Source organism: Hemitrygon akajei, chromosome 2 (assembly GCF_048418815.1).
Source record: "Hemitrygon akajei chromosome 2, sHemAka1.3, whole genome shotgun sequence".
NCBI lineage: Eukaryota > Metazoa > Chordata > Chondrichthyes > Myliobatiformes > Dasyatidae > Hemitrygon > Hemitrygon akajei.
The window spans coordinates 189,646,376-189,667,840 of record NC_133125.1 but is presented as its reverse complement, the minus strand read 5'-3'; the positions used below and the strand labels follow the sequence as shown (position 1 = coordinate 189,667,840).

The following is a 21,465-nucleotide window of genomic DNA, read 5'->3' as shown; positions in this document are numbered from 1 at the left end:
ATGAGGAGTCTGAGGTGACGTGGACTGAGGAGGGTGAGGGATGATGAGATGAATCCGAGGTGACTGTGGACTGAGGACGGGTGAGGGATGATGAGATGAGTCTGAGGTGACTGTGGACTGAGGAGGGGTGAGGGATGATGAGGAGTCTGAGGTGACTGTGGACTGAGGACGGGTGAGGGATGATGAGATGAGTCTGAGGTGACTGTGGACTGAGGAGGGGTGAGGGATGATGAGGAGTCTGAGGTGACTGTGGACTGAGGAGGGTGAGGGATGATAAGGAGTCTGAGGTGACTGTGGACTGAGGAAGGTGAGGGATGATGAGGAGTCTGAGGTGACTGTGGACTGAGGAGGGGTGAGGGATGATGAGGAGTCTGAGGTGACTGTGGACTGAGGAGGGGTGAGGGATGATGAGATGAATCCGAGGTGACTGTGGACTGAGGAGGGGTGAGGGATGATGAGACGAGTCTGAGGTGACTGTGGACTGAGGAGGGGTGAGTGATGATGAGATGAATCCGAGGTGACTGTGGACTGAGGACGGGTGAGGGATGATGAGGAGTCTGAGGTGACTGTGGACTGAGGAAGGTGAGGGATGATGAGGAGTCTGAGGTGACTGGACTGAGGAGGGGTGAGGGATGATGAGATGAATCCGAGGTGACTGTGGACTGAGGACGGGTGAGGGATGATGAGATGAGTCTGAGGTGACTGTGGACTGAGGAGGGGTGAGGGATGATGAGACGAGTCTGAGGTGACTGTGGACTGAGGAGGGGTGAGGGATGATGAGGAGTCTGAGGTGACTGTGGACTGAGGAGGGTGAGGGATGATGAGATGAATCCGAGGTGACTGTGGACTGAGGACGGGTGAAGGATGATCAGCCGAGTCTGAGGTGACTGTGGACTGAGGAGGGGTGAGGGATGATGAGACGAGTCTGAGGTGACTGTGGACTGAGGAGGGGTGAGGGATGATGAGGAGTCTGAGGTGACTGTGGACTGAGGAGGGTGAGGGATGATGAGGAGTCTGAGGTGACTGTGGACTGAGGAGGGTGAGGGATGATGAGGAGTCTGAGGTGACTGTGGACTGAGGAGGGGTGAGGGATGATGAGATGAATCCGAGGTGACTGTGGACTGAGGACGGGTGAGGGATGATGAGGAGTCTGAGGTGACTGTGGACTGAGGAGGGTGAGGGATGATGAGGAGTCTGAGGTGACTGTGGACTGAGGAGGGGTGAGGGATGATGAGATGAATCCGAGGTGACTGTGGACTGAGGAGGGGTGAGGGATGATGAGACGAGTCTGAGGTGACTGTGGACTGAGGAGGGGTGAGTGATGATGAGATGAATCCGAGGTGACTGTGGACTGAGGACGGGTGAGGGATGATGAGGAGTCTGAGGTGACTGTGGACTGAGGAAGGTGAGGGATGATGAGGAGTCTGAGGTGACTGTGGACTGAGGAGGGGTGAGGGATGATGAGATGAATCCGAGGTGACTGTGGACTGAGGACGGGTGAGGGATGATGAGATGAGTCTGAGGTGACTGTGGACTGAGGAGGGGTGAGGGATGATGAGACGAGTCTGAGGTGACTGTGGACTGAGGAGGGGTGAGGGATGATGAGGAGTCTGAGGTGACTGTGGACTGAGGAGGGTGAGGGATGATGAGATGAATCCGAGGTGACTGTGGACTGAGGACGGGTGAAGGATGATCAGCCGAGTCTGAGGTGACTGTGGACTGAGGAGGGGTGAGGGATGATGAGACGAGTCTGAGGTGACTGTGGACTGAGGAGGGGTGAGGGATGATGAGGAGTCTGAGGTGACTGTGGACTGAGGAGGGTGAGGGATGATGAGGAGTCTGAGGTGACTGTGGACTGAGGAGGGGTGAGGGATGATGAGATGAATCCGAGGTGACTGTGGACTGAGGACGGGTGAGGGATGATGAGGAGTCTGAGGTGACTGTGGACTGAGGAGGGTGAGGGATGATGAGGAGTCTGAGGTGACTGTGGACTGAGGAGGGGTGAGGGATGATGAGATGAATCCGAGGTGACTGTGGACTGAGGACGGGTGAGGGATGATGAGGAGTCTGAGGTGACTGTGGACTGAGGAGGGTGAGGGATGATGAGGAGTCTGAGGTGACTGTGGACTGAGGAGGGGTGAGGGATGATGAGATGAATCCGAGGTGACTGTGGACTGAGGACGGGTGAGGGATGATGAGGAGTCTGAGGTGACTGTGGACTGAGGAGGGGTGAGGGATGATGAGGAGTCTGGGGTGACTGTGGACTGAGGAGGGGTGAGGGATGATGAGGAGTCTGAGGTGACTGTGGACTGAGGAGGGGTTGAGGGATGATAAGCAGGTTGCCCCAGGTAGGGAAGGGGTGGGGATGTGGGCTGGAGTTGGGAGACATTGGGAAGTGAATGATAGATGAAGACAGACACAGAGACAAAATGGTGAGAGGAAGATGGACGAAGTTTCGGGGGAGGGTGGGGAGTCTGAGCTGATGATGGGAACCATTAGGGGAGAGATGAATGACAGATGGAACCAGAACCAGGTGGGGGAGGTGGAAAGCCTGTGGGTGAACTGTGTGTGGAGTGGGAACTCGAAGGTGGAGGGGAATGAAGATGGATGATTTGGGTCGATTTGCCCCTTTCTATAACCCCAACCTCCTCAGACCCTCATTAGGATAAGGGTTTCATTTACGGGGGCACTGGCAGATACATTTGCTTTGCATTCAGCCACAGCTGATGTCCCAGATGATTGGAAGGTGGCTGAGGTTGTGCATTTCGTTAATGGGGCTGGAAGATCACTCCAGGGAACTCCAGGACACTGAGTCTAACGTCAGTGGTTGGGAAGTTTCTGAGGACAGGATCGAGCAACATTTGGAAAGGCAAGGATGACGTTGTGCTCGGGAAATCACGTCTCACAAATCTGATTGAGTTGTTTGAAGAGGTGACGGAGGATTGTCCAGGACAGGGTAGTAGACATTGTCCACATGGACTTCACCAAGGCCATTGACATCGAGGGTAGACCACACTCGGAGTACTGTGTACATTCCTGGTTCCCGGACTATGGGACGGATGTCATTACACTGGACAGGAAGCTTCAGGAGGATGTTACCAGGACTGGAGGGCTTGGCTTAAAATGAGAGAGTGGATAAGCTGGGGCTATTTCCCTGGAGTGTAGGGGTGACCCCTAGTCAAAGTATATAAAATCATAGGGGGCATAGATAATGTGTCTTTTTCCAGAATAAGGTGTCCAAAACCAGAGGGTGTAGATTTAAGGTGAGAGGGGAATGATTTATAAGGGATCTTTGTCCCCCTTCCCACAAACCCACTCCCCTCACGGCCCCTCATCACCCACACACTCCACTCTCTGTCTGGATACAGGGTTTTTCATTAAGGATCAGTTTAATAGACACAGAGGGGAATCGGCCCTTCCAGCCCTTCGAACCACACCACACAGCAATCCCCTGATTTAATCCCAGACGCATCATGGGACAATTTACAATGACTGACCAACCGGTACATCTCTCAACTGTGGGAGGAAACCGGAGCACACGGAGGAAACCCACACTGTCCCGGGGAGAATGTACAAACTCCGTGCGGGCAGCAGTGGGAATTGAACCCTTGTCACCTGTACTGTGAAGCGTTGTGCTAACCACTGCACTACCGTGCCACTCCACCTGGAGTCACAGGAGATGGGAGAGGCCCTCAGTGTATTTCCCAGAGACATGGGTATGCAAGATAATGAATAATGAGTAGACCAGAGGAGCATAAGATACAGGAGTGGAATTAGGCCATTCAGCCCATCGAGTCTGCTCTGCTGTTCCGTCATGGCCTATCCCAGATTCCACTCAAACCCACTACATCTGCCCTCTCCATAAACCGACCAATCAGAAAACGATCAATTTTCACTTTAAATATACCCACCGTCTGGTCTTCCACAGCTCTCTGTGGCGGAACATTCCACAGATTCATTACACTCTGACTAAAAAAAAATTCCTCCTCATCTCTGTTCTAAAGGGTCACCCCTCAATTATGAGGCTGTGCCCTCAAGTTCTGGACACTCTCACCATTGGAAACATCCTCTCCACATCCACCCTATCGAGTACTTTCAACATTCGGTAGGTTTCATGAGATCCCCCACATCCTCCTAAATTCCAGTGAGTACAGGCCCAAAGCTGACAAACACTCCCCGTGTGTTAACCCTTTCATTCCTGAAATCATCCTCGTGAACCTTCTCTGGACTGTACTTATCCTATCCAAGATAACGGGGTTTGAAATGCGGAGACTATCCAATGAGAGAAATTTTCTTCTTTCTTGTGATTCTGGAGAAGAGAATTCCAGTCTTTTGCTGGGGAGAGATTAGGAGAGAAGATGTGAACAGAGAGTGTTGGTAGACCGCCGGAGGGAGTGGACTTGGAGTGAGGGTCCGAAGGTGAGTGACAATCGGAGGAGGTCGATGGTGGACAACTGGCTTATCAGTGAGCTCCAGAGTTGTGCATTAGACTGTTTCATGAGAAGCGGCCCTTTTTCTTTTCCTTGTTTCCTTTAGTAACCATATAGTCAAATTAAGAATTATAAAGCTCAATTGTTTAATCACATATTCTGTACTGTGTGTTATTGCGGGGTACTGATTTGTAACGGGAACACATCACGCAGTATCCACCCAAATGAGATTTCTTAAGTTTGGCCGGGCTGAGGACTATCACCCCCAATATTAAGCTGCTAGCTGAAGCGAGAGTTACACCAACATTGCATTTGCCATCTTTACCACAGACTCCACCTGTAAATTAACCTTCGGGGAGTCTTGCATGAGGACCACTAAATCCCTCTGCACCTCTGATGTTTGAATTTTCTCCCCATTTAGATAACAGTCTGCACTATTGTTCCTTTCACCACAATGCATTATCATACACCTGACATTATCATAGACTGTCACCTCTCTTTTACTCTTTATGTATCTGAAAATCTTTTCAGATCCTCATCCAATCGATGGATTCACTGTCAAGGACTCCTCTTCCCAGGTTCTTGATATTTATCAGTATTATTTCTTTTTTGTTGCTTCTTTTTGTGTTTGTTGTCACTGGTTGTCCCTGTTAATGCAGTCTTTCATTGCTTCTATTATGGTTATGGGATTTACTGAGTATGCCCGCAAGAAAATGAATCTCATCATTGTATATGGTGACACATGTCCTTTCAGAATAAAATTACTTTGAACTTTGAACCATCCCTGAAGGTGTCTCCTTCCCATCAGCTTTGGCCAACTCCTGTCTGATGCCTCTGTAATTCCCTTTACTCCACTGTCACACTAATACATCTGACTTTATCTCCTCCCTGTTAATCTGCAAGGGTGAATTCTCTCATGTTATGATCACTATCTACTAAAGGTTCCTTTACCTTAAGCTCCCCAATCAAATTCGGTTCATTACACAACACTCAATGCAGAATACATGATCTCCTTGTATGCTCGAGCACAAGCTGCTCTAAAAGCCATCTTATAGACATCCTCCAAATTCCATTTCTCAGGCTCCAGCTCAACCAGATTTTCCCAACCCAGTTACATATTGAAATCCCCCATAATTATCGGAATGTTGCCCGTATTACAGGTCCTTTTTATCTCCCATTGTAATGTATATCCCATATCCAGGCTACTGTTTGGAGGAATGTGTCTAACTCCCAACAGGGTCTTTTTACCTTTGCAGTCTCTTAGCTCGACCCACAAGAATCCAAACCTTCCAATCCTGTGTCACCTCTTTCTGAGGATTTGATTTCAATTTTTACCAACAGAGCCACCACACCCACTCTGCCTACCTGCCGGTCCTTCCGATGCAATGTGTATCCTTGGATGTTCAGCTCCCAACTATGATCTTCTTTCAGCCACGATTCAGTGATGCCCACGATGTCATACGTCTCTAACTATGCTACAAGATCATCTACCTTATTCTCTGTCCCGAGTGCATTCACCTTCAGTCCTGTATCAGTCACTCTTTCTGATTTTGCCCCCGTTTGACTACAGCTCATCCCACCGACTGCAATTCTGCCCCATCATCTGTCTGTTCTTCCTCACAGTCCCACTACACAATGCATCAACTTGTATATCAACTGCCCCTTCCTCAGCCCTGTCACTCCCGCCCCCATCCCCTTCCACAATAGGGATTTTCCCCATCCTCAGCCCTGTCACTCCAGTCCCCATCCCCTTCCACATTAGGGATTTTCCCCTTCCTCAGCCCTGTCACTCCGGTCCCCATCCCCTTCCACATTAGGGGTTTTCCCCAGGGAGGGTGTGTGAAGAACAGGAGTGCAAAGGTTTATGATCAGAGGCGATGGATTTAAAAGGGACATCTGGAACTTTTCTTCACACACAGGGTGGTGCATATTTGGAATGAGCTGCTGGAAATAAGCAACGTTTAAAAGAATCTACAGTGGATAGTACCTGGATTGAAGAGTTTTATTGGGTTTTGGACCAAATGTGGGCAGATGTCACCAGCTCACTGGGCAAAACAGTCAGCATGGACATTGGGTCAAATGTATGACCCCCTGACTCGAACAGGTCACCCTGAGGGTCAATGTGGTCATCCATAAAAGGAGAGGGGGGAGGTTTTAAATGAATATTTCCCAGGGAGAGGGTCACGGAAGCTAAGGAATTAAGGAAAATGAACAGTAATGTCTTGGAACATATCACAGTGCAAAAGCGAAGGTGTTGGAGGTATTAGAGGTGGATGAGCCCCAGACCGTGATCTGCTCTGTCTGATACCTCGACTAGGGAACGAATTCCAGGGCCCTGGAGGATAAATTTGCTTCACATTTCACCACAGGTGAGCTGCTGGAAGACAGGAGGGTGGCTCAGGTGTTGTCTTGAGTTCAGAAGGATGGGAAGGTCAAGCCAGGGAACTCCAGGCCACTGAGCCTAACATCAGTGGTGGGACAATTACTGGAATGGACACTGAGAGACAGATTTACCAGCATTTGGAAAGGCAGGGACTGAGTCAGGATAGTCAGCTCTGTTTATACCCGGGAAATAGTGACTCACAAATTTAATTAATTTTTCATTGATGAGGGGACAGAAAGGATCGTTGAGAATAGGGTGATGGACATTGTCCACATGAACTTCAGCAGGACCTTTGACAAGGTTCATGGTGAGTGAGTTTGCAGATGACAGTAAAATTGGTGGTATAGTGAACAGTGGAGGTGTTTATCTAGATCACTACAGGATCACTGAAACATTTTTGATTATTTACAATGTTATTTATCCTCATTATTTATAATTATAGTATGGACAAGATGGGCTGAAGGGCCTGATTCCATGTTTATTTCTCAATGACTGGAATGAGATATCGACAGAGGATGTGGGGGTGTTGCTACAGCTTTTCACTGAATGTCCTGTTTCTCAACTCGATAAAAGATCCACCCGAGGGGAGGGAACGAGGATCTGACAACCGCAGAAACACTGGGGATTCAGTGTAGGGAGGTGCCGGCTTCTGAAATGATCAGATCTCCGTGCAGTCAGATTTGTGGGGAGAGGAGAAATAAAGTGAACGAAAGCTGTAACTGGAGCCTCAGTGAACAACCACAGAAGGTTCACAGTTTACTGGCCACAAATGTGTGTTGTTGTCCCTGTGAATAAACTTCTGCCAAACCCCTTCCCAGATCATCCTCCTGAGGAATCTCACCCTGGAGCCTGGCTGTGTTGAGGAATTCCATGGAAAGGTATAAACTTCTAACAAGGCTCGATGGGCTGGATGCAGGGAGAATGTTTCCCTTGGCCGATGAGTCTGGAACCACGGCTCACCGACTCTGAATAAGGGAAATGTCATTCAGGATTGAGAAGAGGAGAACTTTCTTCTCACAGAGGGGTGTGAATCTTTGGAACTCTCTATCCTGGTGGCTCTGGAGTCTCAGTCACTGGGTTCACTCACAACCGGAATCTTGCCGGCCACACACACAAAACGCCAGACAAACTCGAGTCACGCACGGTTTACGGAGGGAAATGAACACTTTGGGCTGAGACCCTTCACTCAGACTGGAGAGGAAGGCAACAGGATGCAGAATAAGAAGCTGAGGGAGGGGGACGAGCAAAAGCTGAAAGACTCACCAGGAGAGTCCAGGCGAGGGAGAAGGTAGGTGGAGGGGAGAGGGGGGATGATAGGGAACGATGTGAGAAACTGCGATGTGATAGGTGGAAGACACAAAGGTCTAAAGAAGAAGGAATCTGATTAGGGAGGGCAATAGACCTTGGAATAAATGGAAGGAGGTGGGGAGGAGATGAGCAGGTCATGAGGTACTTGGACGCTTTGTTGAGGATTTGGCCACAGTCTGCCAGTCGGTCTGTGTATGTACGTGAGGGAGCTTTGCCAGTCCGGCTATGATGTATGAGCTTCTCCCGAGATGAAATCTGGACCAATGTCAATGCTGGTTGCTGTGTCCGGGCTCAGTCTGACAACGCTTCAATGTGGGGGTTTGATAATAGTGAGACTCGTGAGTCCAGCAGGGGGCAGACCTGAGTCAATCAGAGTCTGCAGTCACGGACGCTTCAGACAGGCTGAGTGACGCAGATTTCCTTCTCTGAAGGACTCGTATGTATTTTTCTGAAAATCCCAGTCACATGACAGACGCCAGCTTTTATTACCTGGTGATGTCTTGGTGTGTTTATACAGTGTGAATTGGTTCAGGATTCAGTGGGCACTGAGCATCATAGGAAGTCATTCCTGCCTGTGGCCATCAAACTTCACAACTCCTCCCTCGGAGTGTCAGACACCCTGAGCCAATAGGCTGGTCCTGGACTCATTTCCACTTGGCATAATTTACTTATTATTATTTAATTATTTATGGTTTTATGTTGCTATATTTCTACAGTATTCTTGGTTGGTGCGACTGTAACGAAACCCAATTTCCCTCAGAATCAATAAAATATGTCTGTCTGTAATCTAATAGTCCTGTGTATTGGTTGTATCGTCCCCCTGTGTAGGTGTGTTCGGGGTCTGACATCTCCAGCTGACCATGTGACAGTGATGTCTTCACCCAGAGTTACAGAGAGTCTTTGTGAGTAAATATCACTTAAAATTGTTCACAAACAAGGAGAAAGGAAACTGTAAATGTTTACCTCGCTTAATTGTATCAGACATTTCTCTCAACGTTGTGTTCAACAAAAAGGGGTGATTGAATTTTTCAACAGGTAGGGTGCCATGTGTCACTGACAGCACCTGTTCATCATCACTGATCCTGTAAATATTACACAGCCGGTCATAAACTGAGCATCAGTGATATTTGAACTATTTTACAAATCCACACTATGTTTCAGTAAAGACCATGTCCTACCTCCTCTTCCGACGAGCGTTCTCCTGAAATAAACAAAACACAGATCTCAATTGACTGACTGCATCCTGGCCGCAGGAATTTGAGCCAAGTTATTACAAGCTGCTGAAATTTCCCACTTCCCAGCTCTCTCTCACTGACACACACGGAGAAAGGGGAGACTGTAACAAGGGGCACAGAACCCGGGAGAAAGTTGATAATTATCCCATAACTGAGAGGATGGAACTGACGGGAAAGACTGGACAGGCTGTGAATGTTTTTCTGGATACGATGTCAGGGAGGATCAGATGCCGGAATTTAAGATTAGTGGTGGATTGGACTGGGTGTGGATGGAGAACACATCTCTGCTTGAAATGTAGTGAAGGGAATGTGGAACTCACTGTCACAGGAGTGGTTGAAGTGGAACAGCAGAGATTGAATGTGATGGGGAAGCCGGATAAACACATACAGACCGGTCCAACTGAGCGTGTTGTTGGGGAGAGTGTGAGAGTGAGAGAAACAGGTTTGGCTGGTTTGGCCTGTAGCATTCTTTTGCTCTATTTTAAATCACAGACACGACTGCTTCTATAACTTGTGTTTGGTCACCTTACAGGGGCAGCAAAGGAATATTTTTCTGGCCTATCCCTTGTTTTGAGCAGCCATGCATAAGCAGTTCACAGCACCCATGGTAACAGAGGCACTGAGCGTGTTTTATCAAAGACAGAAAGCCAACCAATGATGAGAATAGTGATGGGATTGTCGCAGGACTAACAAGGCGGGACTAATAGTTGCTTCGCAGTGTAGTTTACTGGTGGACAGAGCAGAGTTTACCGATTTTGGCTCAAGAGGCTTCGGTGAGGAGGAACAGTTGATTAGCTGGTAGAGGGTTTGTAGTGGATGAATAAAAAGTCACGAAACTACAACTAATTACCGTAAATAAAGTAGGGATGGTGCAGGATCGGGTGATGTGCTGTAGCTGCATGATGTGGGAGCTGGTGGGCCCCATTGCGGTTCCTGGTGACCACATCTGCAGCGAGTGTCGGCTGCTCGAGGAACTCGGGCTCAAAGTTGATGACCTAGAATCTGAGCTTCAAACACTGTGGCACATCAGGGAGGGGGAGAGTTCCCTGGATTCTCTGTTTCAGGAGGTAGTCACACCCATTAGATTAGCTGCCACAACTTCGGTCTGTGTCAGGGACAAGAGGGTGTGACTGTGTGTGAGGCAGGTAGAGGTTACAAGAGACAGTGATGGAGGAGCCTCAGCCCTTCAGCTTGTCCAACAGGTCTGAGATTCTTGCTCCCTGTGTGGATGAGAGTGGGGGCTGTAGGAAGGATGAGCAACCTAACTGTGGCACAGTGGTTCAGGGGGCCATTCAAGAGGGGGGAGAGAAGAGAAATGTAGTGGTGATGGGGATAGTATAGTCAGGGAACTGGACAAAGTTCTCTGTCGTGAGAATAGAACGTCCCAAACGTTCTGTTGCTTTCATGGTGCCTGGGTTTGGGACATCTTATCTGACCTGAGGAATTTGCAGTGGGGGGGAAAGATCCATTTGTCATGGTCCATGTGAGTACCAACAACGTAGGTAGAATGAGGAAAGAGGTTCTGCTGAGGGAATTTGAGTAGCTAGGGACTAAATTATAAAGCAGAGCCAAACATTGGTCTCCTCTGGATTCACCTGCAAATTGGCACAGGGTTAAGAAGATTCAGAGAGCTTAATGTGAGGCTCCACCATTGGTGTGGGGGAAGTGGGTTTGAATTCACGGGAAACTGGCACCAGTACTAGGGGATGGAGGGAGCTGTTCCATTGGGATCAGCTGCACCATTGGTGTGGGGGAAGTGGGTTTGAATTCACGTGGAACTGGCACCAGTACTGGGGAAGGAGGGAGCTGTTCTATTGGGATCGGCTCCACCATTGGTGTGGGGGAAGTGGGTTTGAATTCACGGGAAACTGGCACCAGTACTGGGGAAGGAGGGAGCTGTTCTATAGGGATCAGCTCCACCATTGGTGTGGGGGAAGTGGGTTTGAATTCACGGGAAACTGGCACCAGTACTGGGGAAGGAGGGAGCTGTTCCATTGGGATCAGCTGCACCATTGGTGTGGGGGAAGTGGGTTTGAATTCACGTGGAACTGGCACCAGTACTGGGGAAGGAGGGAGCTGTTCCATTGGGATCGGCTCCACCATTGGTGTGGGGGAAGTGGGTTTGAATTCACGGGAAACTGGCACCAGTACTGGGGAAGGAGGGAGTTGTTCCATTGGGATCGGCTCCACCATTGGTGTGGGGGAAGTGGGTTTGAATTCACGTGGAACTGGCACCAGTACTGGGGAAGGAGGGAGCTGTTCTATTGGGATCGGCTCCACCATTGGTGTGGGGGAAGTGGGTTTGAATTCACGGGAAACTGGCACCAGTACTGGGGAAGGAGGGAGCTGTTCTATTGGGATCGGCTCCACCATTGGTGTGGGGGAAGTGGGTCTGAATTCACGGGAAACTGGCACCAGTACTGGGGAAGGAGGGAGCTGTTCTATTGGGATCGGCTCCACCTTTGGTGTGGGGGAAGTGGGTCTGAATTCACAGGAAACTGGCACCAGTACTGGGGAAGGAGGGAGCTGTTCCATTGGGATCGGCTCCACCATTGGTGTGGGGGAAGTGGGTCTGAATTCACGGGAAACTGGCACCAGTACTGGGGAAGGAGGGAGCTGTTCCATTGGGATCGGCTCCACCATTGGTGTGGGGGAAGTGGGTTTGAATTCACGGGAAACTGGCACCAGTACTGGGGAAGGAGGGAGCTGTTCTATTGGGATCGGCTCCACCATTGGTGTGGGGGAAGTGGGTTTGAATTCACGGGAAACTGGCACCAGTACTGGGGAAGGAGGGAGCTGTTCTGTTGGGATCGGCTCCACCATTGGTGTGGGGGAAGTGGGTCTGAATTCACGGGAAACTGGCACCAGTACTGGGGAAGGAGGGAGCTGTTCTGTTGGGATCGGCTCCACCATTGGTGTGGGGGAAGTGGGTCTGAATTCACGGGAAACTGGCACCAGTACTGGGGAAGGAGGGAGCTGTTCTGTTGGGATCGGCTCCACCATTGGTGTGGGGGAAGTGGGTCTGAATTCACGGGAAACTGGCACCAGTACTGGGGAAGGAGGGAGCTGTTCTATTGGGATCGGCTCCACCATTGGTGTGGGGGAAGTGGGTTTGAATTCACGGGAAACTGGCACCAGTACTGGGGAAGGAGGGAGCTGTTCTATTGGGATCGGCTCCACCATTTGTGTGGGAGAAGTGGGTCTGAATTCACGGGAAACTGGCACCAGTACTGGGGAAGGAGGGAGCTGTTCTATTGGGATCGGCTCCACCATTGGTGTGGGGGAAGTGGGTCTGAATTCACGGGAAACTGGCACCAGTACTGGGGAAGGAGGGAGCTGTTCTATTGGGATTGGCTCCACCATTGGTGTGGGGGAAGTGGATTTGAATTCACGGGAAACTGGCACCAGTACTGGGGAAGGAGGGAGCTGTTCTATTGGGATCGGTTCCACCATTGGTGTGGGAGATTGGGGTTTGAATTCACAGGAAACTGGCACCAGTACTGGGGAAGGAGGGAGCTGTTCTATTGGGATCGGCTCCACCATTGGTGTGGGAGAAGTGGGTTTGAATTCACGGGAAACTGGCACCAGTACTGGGGGAAGGAGGGAGCTGTTCCATTGGGATCGGCTCCACCTGAACCAGGATGGGACCCGGATCCTGGTGAATCGCATACCTGAGACTGCGGGTTCGGCTTTAAACTAAATAACAGGGGGGTAGGTTCAACAGATCGGAGAAGTATGGACAAAGTAAAACAGAAAAGCAAAGATAAAGATAAAGAAAAAGCAAAAGTTAAAAAAGAGAAAAGTAAGGGCAGAATAGACAAGTGCAAAAGATGCAAAGGTTACTGGATTGTAAGGACACTTTACCTGAATGCCCAGAGTATTCGTAACAAGGTTAGTCAGTCGTGGCACCAGTCAGTATAAAGGGGTATGGTTTAATGGCCATCACAGAAACATGGTTGCAGGGTGGAGAGGATTGGGAATTTAATATCCAAGGATATCAGGTAACACGGAAGGATAGGCAGGAAGGTAAGGGAGGTGGGGTAGGGCTCTTAATTAAGGATGAGATCAGGGCGATAGTGAGAGACGATACAAGATCTAAGGAGCAGAATGTTGAATCCATCTGGGTAGCGATTAGGAATCGTAAAGGGAAAAATCACTGGTGGGAGTTGTCTATCGGCCACTGAACAATTACATCACAGTGGCACAGGCAATAAACGGAGAAATATCTGAGGCACGAGCAGTTATCGTGGGGTAGTTTGACTGGGTGAATCAAGTTGGTCCAGGCAGTCCTGAGGAGGACTTCACAGAATAATATGTGATAGCTGTCTTGAACAACATGTTACTGAACCTACAAGGGAACATGCTGTCTTGGATCCGGTCTTGTGCAGTGAGAAAGGTAAAATTAGCAATTTGTAGTTAAGGATCGTTTTGGGAAGAGTGATCATGCTATGGGTGAGTTTCTCATACAAATGGAGGGTGCAATAGTTTCATCTTAAACCAGTGTATTCTGCCTAAACAAGGGAGGGAGGAGGGAGAAGTTGTACAGGATGGACTGGGAACACAGGATATATGGTGGGATGGTTGAGGAACATGGTGCTCAACAAAAGGATGTAGGCAAAAGGCAGGTAACTATAGGCCAGTTAATTTAACGTTTGTAGTTGGGAAAATGCTTGAAGCTATCATTAAAGAAGAAATAGCAAGAAATGGACCCATCAGGCAGAGCAGCATGGATTCAGCAAAGGCAGGTCGGTTTGACAAACTTACTGGGGTTCTTTGAGGATATACCGGGCGCAGTGGATAGAGGGGAACAGATGGATGTCATTTACTTGGATTTCCAGAAGGTGTTCAATAAGGTGCCACATGAAAGACTTATCCATAAAACAAGGATGTATGGAGTTGGGGGTGATGTATTAGCATGGATAGAGGATTAGTTAACCAATAGAAAGCAGAGAATTGTGAGACATGGATGTTTCTCTGGTTGGCAATCAGAGGTGAGGGGTGTGTCACAGGGGTCGGTGAAGGGCCCACAACTGTTGGCGATAGACATTAATGATCTGGAAGAGGGGACCGAGTGTAACGTATCTAAGTTTGCTGGTGACACAAAACTGGGAGTAAAAGCATATTGTGCAGAGAGGTTTACATCGGTTAATCGAGTGGCCGAGGGCCTGGCAGATGGAGGACAGTGTTGGTCAATGAAAGGTTTTGCCCTTCACCGACTGGATTTTCATCCAAAATATGTGACTGGTACTCAAAGGCCTATAAAAGATCCTTCCCCTTGGAAGCTGGTCTCGCCATCTTTGGATGTTGGCAATCCACTCTACGCTTCCCTGCAGCCATACAACAGTCTCTGATGCCTGGGATGACTGTCGCTAAAGACTCATCCTGAGGGAACGGAAATCACCCTCTCCCCCTTCTCTCCGGAGATGGACGGCTGACATGATCTCAGTCGTACAGATGGAGAGACTCAGGTTCTTGAGAACCAATTCAATTAAAGATTTTCGGCCGTCTGGGATCCATTTCTTGCCGACCTAGACGAGGCCGGGGGCAGATGAAGAACTTCCCCCCAGCTCATCTTTCACGGCACTCATTTGAGACTTAATGTTTAGCACTTTTGAGCACTCTGTACAACAGGCATCCCTTATGTCCTTTAATTTTGTTCACTTTATTTTCACATATGTCTGAGCTTATGTGTGCTTGTTGATTTTATTGTTTCTTGAAAATTTTGAAAATAAAGTAATTAAAAAAAGAAAAGCAAAGGGAATGTGACTTTCATTGCTGGAGGGATTGTATTTTAGAGCAGGGATGTTATGCTGCAACTGTACAGGGTACTGGTGAGGCAACTGTACAGGGTACTGGAGTACTGTGTGCAGTTCTGGTCTCCTTACTTGAGGAAGGAAATACTGGCTTTGGAGGTGGCGCAGAGGAGGTTCACCAGCTTGATCCAGAGATGAGGGGTTAGACATGAGGAGAGATTGAGTCACCTGGGACTGTCCTCGCTGGAATTCAGAAGAATGAGAGGAGATCTTGTAGAAACATAAAATTATGAAAGGGATAGAGGCAGTAAAGTTGTTTCCACTGATACGTGAGACTAGAACTAGGGGACATAGCCTCAAGATTCAGGGGAGCAAATTTAGGACAGAGATGAGGAGAAACTGCTTTTCCCAGAGATTGGTGAATCTGTGGAATTCTCTGCCCAATGAAACAGAGGAGGCCACTTCAATAAATATACTTTAGACAAAGTTGGATAGAGTTTGGCATTGTTGGAGAATTACGGGGAAAAGGCAGGTAGGTGGAGATGAGTCCAGGATCAATAGGATCAGACATGATCCTGTTGAATGATGGAGCAGGCTCGATGGTCCAGGTGGCCTACTCCTGCTCCTAATTCTTATGAAATTCAGGCATTGTTGCCAGCAGTGGTGATAGGTGGGAGGTTGCTTGTGAAGTAGAGAAGTTGATAGGAGAAGAAGGGTTGAAAGACCTGTCTATTGTGTAAAATGGGATATAATCCAATGAAGAATATGTCTGAAAAAGAAAGACAGGGCAATAGTCTCTGAAACGATGAGCTTGATGCAAGCTGGATATAGACATTAATAGGATGCAAAACTGGGCTGAGAGGTGGCAGATGGAGTTCAACCCAGGTAAGTGTGAGGTGGTTCATTTTGGTAGGTCAAATATGATGGCAGAATATAGTACTGATGGTAAGACTCTTGGCAGTGTGGAGGATCAGAAGGATCTTGCGGCCCAAGTCCATTGGACAGTCAAAGCAGCTGCGCAGGTTGACTCTGTGGTTAAGAAGGTGTATTGGCTTTCATCAATCATGAAATTGAACTTAGGAGCTGAGAGGTACTGTTCCAGCTCTATAGGACCCTGGTCAGACCCCACTTGGAGTACTGTGCTCAGTTCTGGTCACCTCACTACAGGAAGGATGTGGAAGTCGTAGAAAGGGTGCAGAAGAGATCTACAGGGATGTTCCCTGGATTGGGGAGCATGCCTTATGAGAATAGGTTGAGGGAACTTGGCTTTTTCTCCTTGGAGCGATGGAGGATGGGAGGTGACCTGATAGAGGTGTATAAGATGATGAGAGGCATAGATCGTGTGGATAGTCAGAGGCTTTTTCCCAGGGCTGAAATGGTTGCCACAAGAGGACACAGGTTGAAGATGCTGGGGAGTAGGTACAGAGGAGATGTCAGGGGTAAGTTTTTTTTACACAGAGAGTGGTGAGTGCATGGAATGGGCTTCCAGCAACGGTGGTGGAGGGGGATACGATAGGGTCTTTTAAGAGACTTAGATAGGTACATGGAGCTTAGTAAAATAGAGGGCTATAGGTAAGGTTAGTAATTTCTAAGGTAGGGACATGTTCGGCACAACTCTGTGGGCCGAAGGGCCTGTATTGTACTGTAGGTTTTCTATGTTTCTATGCTTAGAAAAAGTATTCACTGCCCTTGGAAGTTTTGATGTTTCATTGTTTTACAACATTGAATCACAGTGGATTTAATTTGGCTTGTTTGACACTGATCAACAAAGACACACCAGTGTCAAAAAGGTTCTTTCATGTCAAACTGAAAATGGATCTGTACAAAGTAATCTAAATTATTTAAAGCACATAATAATTGATTGCATTAGAATTCATCCTCCTTTAATATAACACACCAAATTATCACTCGTGCAGCCAATTGGTTTTAGAATTCACATAATCGTTTCAATGGGGATCTGTTTTTTGAGACCTGTGTGCAGTGAAGGTGTTTCAACTGACTGTAGTTAAATTACACCTGTATCTGGAATCTCCAACTGCTGGTGAGTCAGTATCCTGGCAAAAACTACACCATGAAGACAAAAGAACACTCCAAGCAACTCCACAAAAAGGTTATTGAAAAGCACAAGTCAGGAGATGGACACAGAAAATTTCAAAGTCACTGAATATCCCTTACAATACAGTTTCAGTAATCATCATGATGTGGCACAGCTGTAAATCTGCTGAGAGCAGGCTGTCCTCAAAGACTGGGTGTCTGCGCAAGAAGGGGACTCGTGAGGGAGGCCTCCAAAAGACCTATGACAACTCTGGAGGAGTTACAAGCTTCAGTGGCTGAGATGGGAGAAACTCTCACGCAACTGTCGACCAGTCACAGCTTTATGGGAGAGTGGCAAAGAGAAAGCCACTGTTGAAAAAAGCTCACATGAAATCTCAGCTAGAGTTTGCCAGAAGGCACACGGGAGACTGAAACCAGCAGGACGAAGGTTCTATGGTCTGAGGAAACCAAAATTGAGCATTTTGGCCATCAGTCTACATGCTGTTTTGGGCCTGGTGGTGGCTGCATCATGCTTCACTGCAGCAGGCCCTAGAAGGCTTGTAAAGGTAGAGACTGAAATGAAGGCAGCAAAATACAGGGAAATCCTGGAGGAAAACCTGATGCAGTCTGCAAGAGAACTGTGACTTGGAAGAAGATTTGTTTTCCAGCAAGACAATGACCCCAAGCATAAAGCCAAAGCTACACAGGAATGGCTTAAAATCAACAAAGTTAATGTCCTGGAGTGGCCGAGTCAGCGTCCAGTCTCAATCCATTGAGAACTGTGGCTGGATTTGACGAGGGCTGTTCACTCACGATCCCCGTGCAATCTGACAGAAATTGTGCAGTTTTGTAAAGAAGAATGGGGAAAGATTGCAGTGTCCGGATGTGCAAAGCTGATAGAGACCGATCCACACAGGCTCAAGGTTGTAATTGCTGCCAAAGATACATCTACTAAATACTGACTTCAAGTGGACGAATACTTATGCAATCAGTTATTTTGTGTTTTATATTTCTAATTAATTTAGATTAATGTAGAGATCTGTTTTCACTTTGAGACAATGAAACATGAAAAACAATGAAACTTCCAATCTGGTGGGGGGGGGGGGGGTTGGTGGTAAATACTTTTTATAAACACTGCAGATGCTTAATCTGATGTGTGGGCGTCATGGTCCGGTCCGTGAAGTCTGCGTTCTGTCTCACATTCCAGTCCGTGGACTCCAGACTCCGGGTCTTCCGGCGTTCCCTTGTCTCATTTGGGCTTAATCGTAGGCACCTGATTCTCGTCTTGGGGCCGGGAATATAAGTGGCTCTGGGGTCAAGGGTGGTTGCTGGTTTGTCTCGTCAGTATCCTGTCCTTGTCTTTGTGTGGGTTTGTTCTGTTGGTATCCTGTCCTCACTTCCGTAAGGTAAGTCAGGTTGTCCTTGCTGTTACCCCACGGTGGGATCTGTCCCTCCCGGTCCTTGCCTCTGTTGGTTAAGTCAGGCCGTCATTGCTGTTACCCTGAGGCTGGACTGTTCCCTTCTTTCCCTCCGAAGCCCTGCCTGCAACCTTGTCTGGAGCCTCCCCTTGCCTCTGCCTGGAGCCCTGCCCTGTTTGGAACTGTCTGTCTGTGTCCACACCTTCGCTGGGTAGGTCTATCCATTTTGCCGCTACCTAGCGTTGGGAACTGCCTCTCCATGTCCATCCGTTCGCTAGGTAGGTCTGGCTGTTTTGCCACTACCTAGCATTGGGAACTGTCTCGTCGTGTCCAGTGTTCTGTGTAATGACCCCTGGCCCCACGTCCTGTACACAAGGAGGGTCCCGGCTCAGTGTTCCATGTTCCTGTCTCTCCCTTGACCAAGGCTCTGGGTTCTCCTCATGTCCATGTGCCTCTCCCAGCCCAGGAGTACCTTGCCCAGCCCGGTGCTGGGATTCCCTCGTCCTGTGCTGGGATTCCCTTGTCCTGTCCAGGAGTCTCATGTCCAGTCCTGTGCCTCTCATCATCCTGCAGCCACGTCTTGTCCTCGCCTGGTTCTGGAGTCCGAGCCCAAGTCAAGACACAGGTTCTGGGTCTTTGTCCAGTCTCTGGCTCGGAGTCCAAGCCCAGGCTCCTAGTTCCCAGTTCCAGTTCCTGGTTCCACTATCCTCATCAAGTCCTAGCCCAGGCCCGAAGTCCTTGTCTCGTGCGGGGCCTGTGTCGCGTCCAGTGTCCTTTCTTCCTCAATTCCCCTGCTTCCTTCTCACGCCTAGTCCTGTTCTTGGTAGTTCAGTGTCTGTGTCTTGCTTTTGGGTCCAATCCCAATGCACCCAGTATGACAGTGGGTCACATTCTGCAATTCAATCTCAGTTGCCACTGATCGACGGAGTGACACTCACACCCACCACACCAGACACACTGACAGCCTGTGACTGTAACTGGGTGTTACTCTGAGTATCGGGGATATTATACGTGGGAATCACAGAAACGGTCACCAGCTCAGTGCTCTGATCAGAGTAACTCATTCCCGAGAAGGTTGCAGACTGTCCTGTGATGTACAGATGCTACGGGAGGCCGGTTTGGGGAACACAACAGTCCTGAACAGTCAAAACATCTGTCCGGTTTAAATCTGTTTATAATGATTGTATCTGTAAATACCACACTGAGTTAAAATACATCATTTTGAGACAGTGCACTTTTACAAAACCAAACTGAAATCTCACCATGAGAAATGTCACATTGTCTTGTTGATCCATCTGTTCCTGTAACTTTGACATTTTCTCCCGGATAGAATTTAAATTCTCTTGAATCTCTCGAAGATTTTTCTTCATCGGATTCAGAATCCTCTCCTCCTCTTCCCTGAGATCTCTGAGTAAACGCTGCTCTTTCTCAGTGATAATCCGGCGCAGTTCATCAAACTGGGATGTGATGTGGGACTGAACACTGTGTGACTGTTCCTGTCAAATGAAAGGAGAGGCTAGTTTATTATTTGGCTGTAAAGTATTTCCCTATGACATGGAAGGAGACCATTCAGCCCACTGGCCCTATGCTATTTCTCAGATATTCAATCCCATTCATTCACGTCTCCCTGAAACCTATTCTTCCTCACTGATCCATCAACTCCCACCTGATTCACAGACCACCCGCCATCACAGGGTTAATTACAGCACCGAATTAAACATTCAACCTCGATTTCTTGGCAATGCCGGTCCACTGTGATCTCAAGGAGAACATGCAAACTCCACGCAGAGAGCACCAGAGGTCAGGATCGAATCCAGGTCACTGGAGCTGCGATACTCTGCTACTCGGCATTAAAGGGAACAAAACTACACAATATTATTGGGAATTCTTCTCAGGGAGGCCTTACCCGAACTCCGGAAACCTTCTCTTTCTGTTGCCGCTCCATGTCCTCGAGCTCGCATTTCTTTTCTGTGAGAGAGTCTAACGCAGATTTAACCCGTTCCTGGGAAGCAGAGAGTGAAGGAATTAGACAATAAAGATGCAGTGCTGAGTCCAGCCAATTGATTGCCATATACAAATAAATATAAAATGAAAAAACATCAGGTGATCAAAATCGATTTGATTTTACCTTATAGTCTTCAACAGCTTCTTTAATCGGCAGGAAGCGGTGCTCCCTGTGTTCCCGCGAATCTCTACAGATCAGACAGAGCAGTTTCTTGTCCGTCTTACAGAACAGCTTCAGTTCTTCCTCGTGTGCCTCGCAGTGAAGTTTACTTTCCTTCCCTGTGTGATTCAGGTTTAGTTTTCGAGCTTTCTCAGACAGATTTGCCAAGGCCCGATTGACCCTGACGGTGCGGTCTGAAAACTCCTCTCTACATTCCGGGCAGGAGTTTCTCTCCTCCCTTTCCCAACACCGAGTGATACAGGAGCGGCAGAAGTTGTGCCCACACTCCAGTATAACCGGATCGGTGAAGAAATCCAGGCAGATGGGACAAATTGCCTCCTCGCTCCAACTCTCGACCTGTCCTTTCGAATCCATGTTAACTCCCGGTACTTCCGGGTTCAGGATATTTTCCCTTTCGGGGAGCTGCTGAACCCTGCGGTACCGCGATTTCCACCAGGGGCGCTGCGGTCCCGGGACTGTCCACTAGGGGCACTGCGGTACCGGGATTGTCCACCAGGGGCGCTGCGATACCGGGACTGTCCACCGGGGCGCTGCGGTCCCGGGACTGTCCACCAGGGGCGCTGCGGTCCCGGGACTGTCCACTAGGGGCGCTGCGGTCTCGGGAATGAACGTTGTGTTGTTGCAGGTGAAACCATTTCACTGGGAGTGTCTGGAGCTCCTCGCAAACAGCTACCGGACTCAGCGGCGAGAAAAACACTTCTCCCACTCTCTGTATCTCT

At 48.7% G+C, this 21,465-nt stretch overlaps 1 protein-coding gene across 1 annotated transcript in view; it reads right to left on the bottom strand.

Annotated features, from left to right (window-relative positions):
• Positions 1-21,100, bottom strand: part of LOC140738131 (zinc-binding protein A33-like) — a 31,696-nt gene extending 10,596 nt beyond the window's left edge. Inside the window, exons 1-5 of the mRNA XM_073065280.1 lie at positions 20,690-21,100; positions 20,468-20,563; positions 19,824-20,057; positions 9,300-9,322; positions 9,085-9,203 (exon numbers count right to left, since the gene is read on the bottom strand). Coding sequence (XP_072921381.1) covers positions 9,085-9,203; positions 9,300-9,322; positions 19,824-20,057; positions 20,468-20,563; positions 20,690-21,100 — 883 coding nt within the window. The remainder of the gene's footprint in view (positions 1-9,084; positions 9,204-9,299; positions 9,323-19,823; positions 20,058-20,467; positions 20,564-20,689) is intronic.
• Positions 21,101-21,465: the final 365 nt, after the last annotated feature.